At 33.8% G+C, this 13666-nt stretch overlaps 2 protein-coding genes and 1 long non-coding RNA gene across 3 annotated transcripts; 1 reads left to right on the top strand and 2 right to left on the bottom strand.

Moving 5' to 3' along the window:
- Window positions 1-2807: 2807 nt before the first annotated feature.
- Window positions 2808-6156, bottom strand: LOC140881886 (G-type lectin S-receptor-like serine/threonine-protein kinase At4g27290). The gene is made up of 7 exons (XM_073287526.1): window positions 4788-6156; window positions 4424-4552; window positions 4193-4326; window positions 3790-4000; window positions 3440-3677; window positions 3205-3355; window positions 2808-3123 (listed from the first exon to the last, which is right to left on the bottom strand). The coding sequence occupies exons 1-7, from the start codon at window positions 6064-6066 to the stop codon at window positions 2818-2820; spliced, it is 2448 nt and encodes an 815-aa protein (XP_073143627.1). The 5' UTR covers window positions 6067-6156; the 3' UTR covers window positions 2808-2817.
- On the top strand, window positions 3559-4589 carry LOC140881887 (uncharacterized). The gene is made up of 4 exons (XR_012150079.1): window positions 3559-3776; window positions 3864-4057; window positions 4204-4284; window positions 4470-4589. It is a non-coding gene; the product is annotated as an uncharacterized lncRNA (long non-coding RNA).
- A 1745-nt stretch (window positions 6157-7901) lies between the features above and the next one.
- LOC140885356 (G-type lectin S-receptor-like serine/threonine-protein kinase At4g27290) lies at window positions 7902-11663 on the bottom strand. Its single transcript, XM_073292322.1, has 7 exons — window positions 10286-11663; window positions 9539-9667; window positions 9288-9421; window positions 8932-9142; window positions 8549-8786; window positions 8313-8463; window positions 7902-8239 (listed from the first exon to the last, which is right to left on the bottom strand). Exons 1-7 carry the CDS (start codon window positions 11571-11573, stop codon window positions 7934-7936), a joined length of 2457 nt encoding a protein of 818 aa, XP_073148423.1. The 5' UTR covers window positions 11574-11663; the 3' UTR covers window positions 7902-7933.
- Between the last annotated feature and the right edge of the window lie 2003 nt (window positions 11664-13666).

Genomic DNA, 13666 nt, shown 5'->3' with positions numbered 1-13666 from the left:
CCATTTGAAAAAAATCGAAATCTAAAGAAAAGGAAAGGAGTTCGAGCTCTGTTCAGAATTTCTGAATTCTCAAATGAACTACACGTATGAATTCTGATTATTATATGTAATAATCGGATATATATTGCTAAATTGCAATTTAGTCCCTCCAGTCTTCCTTAATTGCAATTCAGTCCTCGGCCTTCTTTTTAATTCAATTTCAATCCTAAATAATTTAAGAATATTAGAATTTAAATCAAAACTCTAAATATTCCCAAATTAAATATTCTCGGATTAAAATTAAATAAATTCGGATTAATAGAATAATCCCGGCCTTCTGCATTTTAACCCTTCAAACTTCGATATTTACAAATCAGTTTCTGATCGGGTTTCATCTTTGAAATAATCATATTAATTCCCGAAATATGGAATTTAATCTTAAATTCCATAAATATTCAAATCGAATATTTATTCTTTTAATTTAAAAATTCTCGGAATTTAATTCTCAAAATCCGTAAATTCTCAAATTAAATATTTTCGGCTCGACAATTAAATCTATCATGTCCATAACTTCTCAAATCAATATTAGCCCATAATATGGAATTTAATTCTCAAATTCCATAATTAATAATTTAATATTTTCGGGCCTTACACAATAGCTACTAGGAGTTCCGACTCATACCTGCGCCTGTCGTCAGCCTTTTGTTGTGAAAGGCCCAAAACTCGAGCACGACTTCGCTATGACCTCAAAGGTACAGTACTATAGCCCGGTCCTCAATCATATGGTTAGAAACACTAAAAAAACACAAGATTTTGAGAGTACATGCACAAAACACATATCACTATGTGAAATCTGATGCCTTATTTATAGGCGGAGATCGGACAATACGATCCCACGATCGATGGATTCGATCTCTGCATGTAGTGACGTGTCAACAATGTATTGAAACCTAAGTTCAGAAGTTCAGAGATCCAATTCAAAAGATCCGTTCTCTTTTCGAAACGTCCGATCTCGTCGGTGCTTCCAAACTCTACTTCGGTGGTTCCGATATCTTCGGGTGGTCCGAACTCTGATTCTTTGATTCCGAATGTTTAATCACTTGATTTTTTTGACTCATAACCTTTAATCTTATTTAATATTTTAATCACGTAAAATGATACTGGATTACTACATATACAACGAGGCTTACACATTGTATTAAAAATTGTATTTGAATTATAAAATGATCGTAAATGCACTTTTGAAAGGATTTTGCTAAATATAATGCAAATATAATTTTATAATTTCAAATGTATTTTATAACTTAATTTAACATACAACATTTTCCGTAGACAAATGATACCCACACCCACAGGCCATCCCCGTGAACAAGCATTTTTCACTTGATATAGTAAATCAAATCATTTGCCTGGATATTTCAAGACAAACTATCATAAAACACTTGCCTACTTAGGATAATGACTTTCGAGAATATTGGTTGCTCCAAGAAATCTTCTCAGTTTGGAGATAGATCTTTTTCTCACGTCGGAATCATCTTTTTCCCGTACTATAAAAATAAAACTTAGAACGAAAATTCAATATTTTGGATTTTTGATGGTAGATGCAACCATTAATACCTAAAATTGAAAAATTATTCACTCAAAAAAAAAGAAGAAAAATTATTAAACCAAAAAATAAAAATAAAAAATGAATTGAACTAAATTAGAAAAAATTACTGCCCGGTTTCTTCTCTCCAAGAGAACTGGGGTAAAAATAAAAGGAAAGAAGATTCAAAAACCAAAAAGTTCGAGAATTGAAGTATGAATTTTTAGGGTAAAACCTATTTCTAATTTCTCATGTTTTCTTTTCCTTTTGTGTTTGAAAATAGTTCTTTTTGGGTTTGCTTGTTTGTTTGAGCATTGTAATGTAGATTAATCAGCAATATGCCCAAACTAAGCAAAGTGATTTCAATATCACTCGCATTTTGTTAAATGGTGATTTGCCTTCGATTTCAAGGGTTGTTTTTAATATTGCTTTTTTTGTGATCCTGTGACAGCAGTTACATAAAACAAACAAAGTGTGCTTTGAAAGTTGAAAGAATTGTTAATTTTGTAGGATTGTCTTCAAGAAAGGAGTGCAATAAACGATGATAACTCAGTAGAATGAAAATTATTGATTTTGTTGAAAGCGATTACCTTTTGACTGATGAATTTGGATATCAAAATTTGGTAGCTAGGATGAAACATGATTGTTGAGTTATTACTTTGAGTTCGTTGGATATATTCCATTTTCTTTCTATTCCACTGCTATCATAATGTTATTCAGTTTCTTTCTATTTCGCTGTTGTATATTTCTCGATAAGCTTAGACAAGTTTTAAATGTATTCCAAATGTTTGTTTGATATAATAAAATAGTTTGGCTTATGAATTATGATATGCTGAGATTCTTAGTTTTCTAAAAAGTCTAATATCTTAAATTTAGGGGTGTAAATGCACAAAATTGAATTAGTTAAATATTTTTTGCTCGAGTTTGCTCAAAACATAGGAGCATGTTCGCTAGCTATTCGAACTACTTATTGAAGATAATTGCTTGAAAAATACTTTTGAAGAAAATAATTAGGGCTCGAATTCGGCTAAAAAATATTTGAACATGTCGAGTTGAACTCGAATTCAATAATTTTGAATACGAAAAAACTTGTGAGCCGGTTCGATTTGGTTGGATCCCTAGTCTATTTCTGACTTCTCCATCTAAATGCATATGCAGAGATGAAACTTTACAGGCTCATTGGTCAAAAAAACACATGCGACAAATAAAAGACTCAAGTGCATAAACAATAGCATTGCAACATAACAGATTTCCTATCTGGGATCTAAAATGGTGACTGTGAGTTGATTTGTTGAATTTGTTGCATGCGTGGTTGTTGAATTTTGAGAAACAATGGGCTCTCTTTCTGTGAAGAAACCAGGTTGTTTGGCTTCGGGTAATGTGCCTTCATTACCCAACATCAAAACCACCGAGGACATGCTTGGTCTATCTTCAGGCTTCTTCTGCACACACAATAGACCAACATGGATCAACCTTATCACTTGGGCCAAGTCTTGAGGATTTTGTAGAAAGGCTTCCGCTACTTCATGTGATCTTTCTTCTTTGTAAAGGGTCCATGCCTGATCACAATTTCAAGACTTCTATTCAATAAATATAATATTGATGGGAGTTGTTTGCTGATTAATGGAGACACAGCTTACATGGCCGAGAAGGTTCAGATGATGATCACTATGTGAAAATCCTCTGTTTCTCTTCCCACTAACGATTTCTAGTACTAGTACCCCAAAGCTGAAGACGTCTGATTTGGCAGAGAAGATCCCATCAACTGCATACTCTGGAGACATGTAGCCACTGCAAATTGTGGTGTATCAGAAGACAGTGTGGCAAGAAGTGAAAGAAGAATATATTCAAGCCATTGATTAAGATTCTTATTACTATGTTCCCACAACTCGGCGTGTCTTAGCTTCAGTCTCATTGCCTCCGAAACTTCTGGCCGTTCCAAAGTCCGAAATCTTTGGGTTCATGTCTGAATCCAGCAATATGTTACTGGTTTTGAGATCTCGATGAATAATCCTCAATCTGGAATCTTGATGAAGATACAAAAGTCCCCTGGCTATTCCATTGATGATATGGAAACGTTTTGGCCAATCTAGCAAATCACTGGTTGTTTCATCTGGCAATGATAATTTGGTATCATGTCACGTAAGCTTAGAATTGTGTCGCTACTTCGAATGCATGGTGAATTTCTTAATGACGGTCATATATGCTACAAGTATGATACTCACCAAATAAAATAATATCAAGACTTTTGTTTGGCATGTATTCATATATCAACATATTTTCGTCTTTTTGAATGCAGCATCCTAGAAGCCTCACAAGATTTCGGTGCTGAAGTTTGGCAATAAAGATCACTTCATTCTTGAATTCATCGATCCCTTGGGTAGAGGTTCTTGATAAACATTTCACAGCAATTTCTTCTCCCCCTTCAAGCATGCCCTAAGATCAGAAAATGCGCATGTGAAGTTCACCAGTACCCATGTTTGATCGAATAAGGTTACCTATAACATTATCATTTTGGTTTTTCAAGCAAACTATGAATTAGGAATGAGCTTATTCTACGTTTTTCTCTTCTTTTTTTTATTTTCCTAATTTTTTTTTGTACATATCTGAGTCTGGGGAATTTTTTACCTTATAAACAGGTCCAAAACCTCCTTCCCCAAGCTTGTTTTCGATGGAAAAACAATTGGTAGCTTTGAGAATTGTAGCTACTTTGAAGAAAGGTAGCTCTAACTCTTTGTCTTTGCTTTCGTTGTATTTCCCTCCTACATAAAACATGATGATATAAAATTTATCACAAGAAAAGAATGAATGAATATATTATGAACATTTATTACTTTCTTTACGCCACTTTTGCCTCACCTTGTTCATCCTTGGTTGAATCTATATTCGTCTTTCGAATATACAGGAAGAGGATCAGAGCCAGAAGAATCATTCCCATCACTGATGTTAAACTAGCGATAAGTATTCTTCTCTTCATTACTCTAGAGTCTGCAATGTATGTGACACTAGTTACGGAAAAATGCTCGCACAGTTGTGATGATAATTGTGAATTTTGCTTTCAAATCTTAAGATTTCCATTGAATAATGAACAATGTTTAGCTTCAAATCTTAGGATTTCGAGAATCATGTCATGCAAAAGGATATCTCCAGACAAAGAAATATAGAATCTGCTAAAGATCGACAGATATTGAGCATTATTTGTAAGTTTGATCTGAAATCTTACCTATTTCAGATGATGCCATTCTGATGTAGATATCCTGTCCATCTGTACTCAGAGATCTGATATCAACCAACTCACCAAACCAAACAATACATCCACTCCCATTGCTTATATTTAATTGTGTGTACGCCGTACAGGAGCAATTCTTTAAGCATTCCACTGCACATTCTTTAAGCGTCATAGCGTCGTTGAACCATGAATTTTGGGCATCTGGGAGTTTGATCTTTGAGTACTTTATAAATCCATCCCCTTGGCAACTCAAGTTTGTCCTTCGAATGCATCCATTTGACCAATCTGTTTTGATCCAACCCTCTGAATCTTTTGGCACGAATCTATCCAGACAACTGCATGCTGGAATATTTTGAATATAACATATCCCATAAGCACCACAATGACTATAACTATCACAATTATCTGCTGGTCTATTCGTATAAACTTCCCACGTCTGCGTTCTATTTACCCACGTTAGCCTCTGCACAACTCCACTTGAATTCAACGTAAGCCTCCGAACAACTGACATGTCGAAGAGCTTTTCTTGATAATATACCCCGTTCTTATCCATCACAAAATCCGAAGAATAGGCGGGGTTCCTTCTCACGTCTGGAAATCCACTAAAGAAAATGCCATTCCAAGGTCCATATCTAGTGATTTCCAAGGTATTCCTTCGCAAGACTACTTGCGGATATCCTGTGAGTTCCAAGTCATACGTAAACTCTCCTGGAGCTGGATCATCATTGGCCTTCCATGCTTCAAGGTACACTTGTGCACCAGTTACAAAATTCCACCCGAACTTCATCCCTGGTAGATATGTATCAGTTGGATGATCATAAGTCTGCCAGATATAATTCTCTTCCGTATCATCAGCCTCGGCATCTTTCAGGACAAGATTCCCAGAATCCAGCAACTGCGCAACGGGCGTCTGCACCGATCTTGATCTCTTGGAAGACCACACAGCTTCACCTGCAGTGTCATTAACAAGAACTAAAAGTCCTGGCTCCATAACCTTCAAGACACCTGCCTGATTTGTGAGTGGACTTTCTCTATTTGCCACCCAAACTATTGTTTTAATAGGGATTCCGTAGTACCATATGCCCACATAACGATTCTTGGAATTTCCTGGGCTAAAGAATCCCAGTTCAAACATCCCACCGGACGAAACAATGGTCTCACCATCTCTAACGCTTCGAATCGAATTTATGATGTCCGTCGAACAGGAAGATATAGAGAAATTCAGGGAGATGAGAATCACAAGTAGGAAGAAACCTTTCCATGTTGCATCCATCAACGAACTTCTCTTGCCTGGTCACCTCTCCCAACTGAACTCATCCTCTACCAACTCCCCACCAAAAAAACAAAGGAAAAAAGATTTGCAACTAATACTACTATATTTTTAATTACTATATATTTTTAATAGTTATGTAGAATTTTTAAAATATATTAAGCCTTCATTTATCAAAAAAAATTTTCTGCATCCACGTGTTTTTTTTCAAGTACAAAATATTAAAAATATAATACTGACATTTTTTTTTTGATGAGAGGGTCCACTAACGTATTTTTATGCCAACAACCAAAACATACAATTTTTTAACACAAAAATTCCAACGAAATTTTATGATAAGGATATTCCATCTAACTTATTAAAAATTAATATTTTTTATTGTCCAAAATATTATTTTTTAGTATAAATATGAATCGGATCAATTCAGTTCAAGAATATAGATTCACGAGACTGTGTTATAATAGATGTATTTGTTTTTAGTTAATATATACAGGAGTCAACAATTACAGAATTGAACATTCGAAACGCAAAGTTTATGAATACTTTTTTGATTATCTTATAGTAAATTTCATACATTTATTTCCTATCTTAATCGATGAACACAGTTTAATTTTTTATGATTATTTTTAAATAGATAAATTATTTGATTGCCATTGACTTGAGCCTCTTCCCGAGTCTTTAGACTTTATAATTTATTGAATGCAATTGACTTGATCGCAAAAAAAAAAAAAATGTAATTGACTTGACCCTCTGCCCGACTCTTTGGACTTTATATAAATAATTTCCAACTTTTTTTTTTTTGTCTTTATATATAAAATGTAATGTGATTTGTCAATTATTTAAGGAAGTCTGGCTTTAAATTTCAAGGGGAAAAAAAAGACTTATTTGGTGGCTTCAAACATTATTACATTTACATTATATCTTTTATTTTATACACAAACGTATATGCAACACTAATAGTGTTTTTTTTTTAAATAATAGTGTTTAATAAAATAGCAATATACAGATGGAAAAGTATTATGAAAGTAATATATATATATATATATATATATATATATATATTTATACTATATATAAAGTAAGAGTACCATAGTGGTCTCTTGGTATGCTCATCCTTAATTTTTTTTTTCTTAAAAAAACTACACAAAATTATCAATTGCAAAAATAAAAAAATCATATTAAATCAAATACTTTAAAAAATAAATCTATATTATATACACACAGAAAATAATATATGTATATAAAGTTACACACGCAATGCGTATGCGTTGCGGCTAGTATATATAATGGAAAACGTATATCCCTCGCATTTTGATAAATGGTGATTTGCATTCGATTTCGAGAGTTGTTTTTGGAATATTGCTTTTTTGTGATCCTGTGACAGCAACTTACATAAAACAAACAAAGTGTCCTTTGAAAGTTAAAAAGAATTGTTAATTTTGTAGGATTATCTTCAAGAAAGGAGTGCAATAAACGATGATAACTCCGTAGAATGAAAATTATGGATTTTGTCGAAAGGGATTACATTTGGACTAAATTTGGGCATCAAAATTTGGTAACTAGAATGAAACATGATTGTTGAGTAACTTGAGTTATTAATTTGAGCACATTGGATATATTCCAGTTTCTTTCTATTCCATTGCTATCATAATGTTATTCAGTTTATTTCTATTTTTTTTGTTGTATATTTGTTGATTAGCTTAGATAAGTTTCAAATGTTTTCCAATAATGGTGTCTCTTGAAATTCTTTTTAATTTGTATAAGTAACGTGTAAGTTGTGAATTTAAGATTTAATTAATTTATTGTTTCATTGTAAACAATAAAACTATGATCGAAATCCATAGCTGCAAACACAACCTAAACAGATTTCCTATCGGGGATCCAAAACGGTGATGGTAAATTGATTTGATGAATTTGTTGCGTTCGTGGTCGTTGAATTTTGAGAAACAATGGGCTGTCTTTCTGTGAAGAAACCAGGCTGTTTAGCTTCAGGTAACATGCCTTCGTTACCCAACATCAAAACCACCGAAGACATGCTTGGTCTATCTTCAGGGTTCTGCTGCACACACAATAGGCCAACATGGATCGACCTTATCACTTGAGCTAAGTTTTGAGGATTTCGTAGAGACGCTTCCGCTACTTCATGGGATCTTTCTTCTTTGTAAAGGGTCCATGCCTGATTACAGTTTCAATAAGCGTCATATTCGACAGGAGTTGTATGCTGATTAATTGAGATACAAGTAACTTACATGTCCAAGAAGGTTCAGATGATGATCACTATGTGAAAATCCTCTGTTTCTCTTCCCACTAACGATTTCTAGTACTAGTACCCCAAAGCTGAAGACGTCTGATTTCACAGAGAATATACCATCAACTACATACTCTGGAGACATGTAGCCACTGCAAATTGTGTGTGTATCAGAAAACAGTGTGGCAACAAGTGAAAGAAGAATATATTCAAGCCATTGATTAAGATTCTTATTACTATGTCCCCACAACTCGGTGTGTCTGAGCTTCGGTCTCATTGCCTCCGAAACTTCTGGCTGTTCCAAAATCCGAAATCTTTGGGTTCATGTCTGAATCCAGCAATATGTTGCTGGCTTTGAGATCTCGATGAATAATCCTCAATCTGGAATCTTGATGTAGATACAAAAGTCCCCTGGCTATTCCATTGATGATATGGAAACGATGTGGCCAATCTAGCAAATCACCGGTTGTTTCGTCTGGCAATGATAATTTGGTTATCATGTCGGTGTTGATGAGATGATTTTAGTTCGATCAATTTCATTTTCAAGAGTCACATATCTACTTCAAATGCATCGTGAATTTCCTAATGACGGTGATATGTACTACAAGTATGATACTTACCAAATAAAATCAGATCCAGACTTTTGTTGGGCATGTATTCATATATCAACATATATTCGTCTTTTTGAATGCAGCATCCTAGAAGCCTCACGAGATTTCGGTGCTGAAGTTTGGCAATACAGATCACTTCATTCTTGAATTCATCGATCCCTTGAGTAGAGGTTCTCGATAAACATTTCACAGCAATTTCTTCTCCCCCTTCAAGTATGCCCTAAGATCAGAATACACGCTGTGAAATACATAATCTTTATGGTTTTTCTAGCAAACCATGAATTGAAAATGAACTTATTCTACGTGTTTCTCTCTTTTAGTCTAATATTTTTTTTTACATATCTGAGTCTTGAGGAAATTTTTACCTTGTAAACAGGTCCGAAACCTCCTTCCCCAAGTTTGTTTTCGATGGAAAAACAATTGGTAGCTTTGAGAATTGTGGCTAATTTGAATAAAGGTAGCTCTAACTCTTTGTGTTTGTTTTCGTTGTATTTTCCTCCTACATAAAATATGATGATATAAAATTTATCACAAGAAAAGAATGAATGATCATATTAAGAACTTTTATTGCTCTCTTATTATAGTTGTTAAGCATTAGACACCACTTTTGCCTCACCTTCTTCAGCCTTGGTTGAATCTTTATTGGTCTTTCGAATATAAAGGATGAGGCTCAGAGCCAGAAGAATTATTCCCATCACTGATGCTAAACTCGAGATAAGTATTCTTCTCTTCTTTACGCTGGAGTCTGCAGTGTGTGTGAGACTAGTTACGGTTCAATGATTTAATTGCCTTCAAATCTTAAGATTTCCATTATTAAATAACAAACAATGTTTAGCTTGATTTCTTTTCATATGAGATTTATGTCATGCAAATTATAGGTGTGTAATGGTCCGTACAGTTTGATTTATTTTGGTAAATTTATGTGGGTTAATTGCATGCATCACACCACCCTTATGAAATTACGAGATTGATAAAAATCTCCTATGAAAAAAGAATGATCTATTGACTTCTTGTGTTTTCAAATCTTGAACGAATACATCCCCGTGTTTTCAATATTTGAGTTTTTACTCCTTTGTCCGTAAAAAATTTTCAGGGATATTTGTGCTCAAAATTTGAAAACACATGGAGTCAACAGTTATAGGAGGTTTTCAGCAACCTCATGAGGGTAATGTATGCAATTAGTCCGATTTCTGTTCGGCATTTTGGTTTTTTCCAATGCCTTTTTCCGAAAACCAAATCTTTTTATTTCGGTTCTTTTTTTTTTTTTTTTTTTTTTTTTGTATTATGGATTGGTTAATTCAATTTGGTTTGTGCAGTTCAAATAATAATTTAAATTATAATTTAAGTTGTATATGAAAATTACCTAATAATTCAGAAGATGCCATTCTGATGTAGATATCCAGTCCATCTGCACTCAAAGATCTGATATCAACCAACTCACCAAACCACAGAAGACATCCACTCCCACTGCTTATATTCAATTGTGTGTAAGCCATACATGAACAATTCTTTAAGCATTCCACTGCACATTCTTTAAGCCTCATAGTGTCATTGAACCATGAATTTTGGGCATCTGGTAGTTTGATCCTTGAGTACTTTATAAATCCATCCCCTTGGCAACTCAAGTTCGTCCTTCGAATGCATCCGCTCGACCAATCTGTTTTGATCCAACCCTCTGAATCTTTTGGCACGAATCTATCCAGACAATCGCACGCCGGAATATTTTCGATATAACATATCCCATAAGCCCCACAAAGGCTATAACTATCACAATTATCTGATGGCCTAGAAATACGAACTTCCCACTTCTGTGTTCGGTTCACCCATGTAAGCCTCTCCCCAAATCCACTTGAATTCAACGTAAGCCTCCGAAGAACCGACATGTCGTAGAGATTTTCTTGATAATACACCCCAATATTCTTATCCATCACAAAATGCAAAGAATACACGGGGTTCCCTCTTACGGCCGGAAGTCCACTAAAGAAAATGCCATTCCAAGGTCCATATCGTGCAACTTTTGTGGCGTTTCTCCGCAAGACGAGTTGCGGGTATCCCTCGAGTTCCAAGTGATTTGTAAAATCTCCTGGAGCAGGATCATCATCGGTCTTCCATGCAGCAAGGTACGCCTCTACGCCAGTCACAAAATTCCACCCAAACTTCATGCCTGGCAAATATGTATCAGATGGATGATCGAAACTCTGCCACAGATAGTTCTCTTCCCTATCATCAGCCTCAGCATCTTTCAGGACAAGATTTCCCGAATCCAACAACTGCGTAACGGGCGTATGCGCCGATCTTGATGATCTCTTGGAAGACCACACAGCTTCACCAGTGTCATTAACAAGAACTACTAAAAGGCCTGGCTGCATGACCTTCAAGACACCTGCTTGATTTGTGAGTGGACTCTCTCTGTTTGCCACCCAAACTATTGTTTGAACCGGGATCCCGTGGTACCATATGCCCACGTAACGATTCTTTGAATTTGCTGGGCTAAAGAATCCCAGTTCAAACATCCCACCGGACGAAACAATGGTCTCGCCATCTTTGAGACTTTGAATCGAATTTATGATTTCCGTCGAACTTGAAGATGCAGAGAAATTCGGGGAGATGAGAATGAGAACTAGGAAGAAATCTTTCCATGTTGCACCCATGTAACAATCGAAGAAATTGTTACACTGTTCAAAGTAAAGATTCAAGAGTCATTCTGGCAAGTATTGGCGGAAAGGCAGGCTTATCTTATTAGTTTGTTGAAAGTGATATTAATAATTCACATGTAAAAGATCTGCAAACTAATACTATATTTTTCAAAGTTATTTTGAATTTTTAAAATATAGCAAGTCTTCATTTATCATAATTTCCAGAATAATGTCATATGTACGTCAAGTGTCGTGTATATTGATATTTACATCTATTTTATCGTCAAATTTTATTATATATTATATCGCGGGTTTTTGTATTTCATGTATGATGATATTTTGCAAAATGAATTTTTTTTAAATTGAATTCTTTTGAGACATAGGTTTGCAATCGAATCGACCACTGTGTGCAAATAACTTGGCCAAATTTGAGTCGATCTTTGCTTTCTCAGCTTTGAGTGCTTGAGCTCGAGAATTTCTAATATTATTAATCTTGCAGATATTAATTAAATTGTTGTTTTATCTTTAAAGTTTAATGTAATCATAATTATACACTAAAACATACCCCAACGACCCCTTGGTCCAATCGCACCACATAGGTTCAACATCCACAACCCCCACCCTCTTAATAAAAAAAAAATAAATCAAAGTACACAGAAATTCTCGTGAGAGGTTCTAACCGATAAATTTTGTGAGACATATATCTTAATTGAGTTATCCATGATAATATATTATTTTTGTGTCAAAATATAACTCTTTATTGTAATTTTTAAATATGAGTGTGTTTGACTAAAGATCTATGAGACCGTCTCACAAGACACTAATTCGATAAAGTGAAACATACGATTTTTTTGTAACACAAAAAACTTAAATGAAACTAGGGGTTTTCATTAGTCAGTTTGGTTTTTGGGATTTTATTTCGGTTTTGTCGGTTTTAGAAATTTATAATCCAATATCTGAATCGTTTTCCTCTAGTTCGGTTTTTTACCATAACGGTTCGATTATTATTTATTTCAGTCGGTTAATTTGATTTTGATAAAATTATTTTTATTAATAATATAAATATATTTTAAAATATAATAGGTTATAATTTTACATAATTTATTTGTAAAAACCTTTAAATTCAAAGTTTAAATGACGTAAATAAACAATAATCAACTAAAAATTATTAAAAATGATCTTTCATTCACTAAATATCATCTCATAAAATATATATTATAAATATAAATATATATATATATATATATATATATATAAATAAATTATTAATTTAATGAAATATCAAATTTCAAAATTTGATATTTGGTTCAGTTCGATGTTTAATTTTTTCGGTTTGGATTTAGGCTCTTTCTATGCTGCATCGGGTGAATTTCACCCAGTGCAGCATCTATCGTTCATGGGGCCCGGGCCCCATGAACGGTCCAGATTCACCGGGTGATATTCACCCGGTGGATCATAGCAGAAGCCTTGGATTTACGGTTTTTTTTTTGTTTTATCCAAAGTTTGAACACCCTTACATAAAACTATCTCACATATCAATTTTGGGTGGATAAAGGTCAACCTATCTCACATAAATCGAATTTTTTTATTAAAAAAAATTACTAATATTAGGACTCGAGAATTATTGAACTGAATGGAGTTCAAATTCGAATCGCGTTCTCTTAATAATACTTTTGGATTATCTGATAGAGAATTTTATACATTAACTATTTCGATTATTTTTAAAATAGATAAATTGTTTGATTGCAATTGACTAGCCCCGAGTCTTTGGACTTTACCCTCTCCCCGAGTCTTCGGAATTAATATGTATAATTTTCCAACTTTATTTTATCCTCATGAGGCCTACTGGTCTAGTGGTCCTCATGATTTGTCATTTTTTTAGGAAGTCTAATAAATATGGATTTACATTTCAAAATAAAATTAAGTCAAAAATAAATTTTTCAAAATAAAACAAAAAGAGAATCATATCTTGGCTTCAAACATTATTAAATTTATTGAATTATAGTTTTTTATATTAATAGCAATATACAGATGGAAAAGTATTATGAAAGTAAAAAATATATATAAGCTGAAATCATACAATTCATTTGTAAAAATATTATAAGGCA

The sequence above is a fragment of the Henckelia pumila genome, chromosome 2 (genome assembly GCF_033568475.1).
Source record: "Henckelia pumila isolate YLH828 chromosome 2, ASM3356847v2, whole genome shotgun sequence".
NCBI lineage: Eukaryota > Viridiplantae > Streptophyta > Magnoliopsida > Lamiales > Gesneriaceae > Henckelia > Henckelia pumila.
This window is presented reverse-complemented; position numbering and strand designations above follow the sequence as displayed.

What these genes read in the sequence shown, in the direction of transcription:
- LOC140881886 (XM_073287526.1), bottom strand. Translation starts at nt 6,066, where the DNA reads ATGGATGCAACATGGAAAGGTTTCTTCCTACTTGTGATTCTCATCTCC. An exon ending in AATGGCATCATCTGAAATAG is followed by an intron (nt 4,553 to 4,787) that starts GTAAGATTTCAG and finishes CATACATTGCAG; the next exon opens with ACTCTAGAGTAATGAAGAGA. An exon ending in CGCCGAGTTGTGGGAACATA is followed by an intron (nt 3,356 to 3,439) that starts GTAATAAGAATC and finishes CACAATTTGCAG; the next exon opens with TGGCTACATGTCTCCAGAGT.
- LOC140885356 (XM_073292322.1), bottom strand. Translation starts at nt 11,573, where the DNA reads ATGGGTGCAACATGGAAAGATTTCTTCCTAGTTCTCATTCTCATCTCC. An exon ending in GTTTCGGACCTGTTTACAAG is followed by an intron (nt 9,143 to 9,287) that starts GTAAAAATTTCC and finishes TTCTGATCTTAG; the next exon opens with GGCATACTTGAAGGGGGAGA. An exon ending in TCTGGATCTGATTTTATTTG is followed by an intron (nt 8,787 to 8,931) that starts GTAAGTATCATA and finishes TATCATTGCCAG; the next exon opens with ACGAAACAACCGGTGATTTG.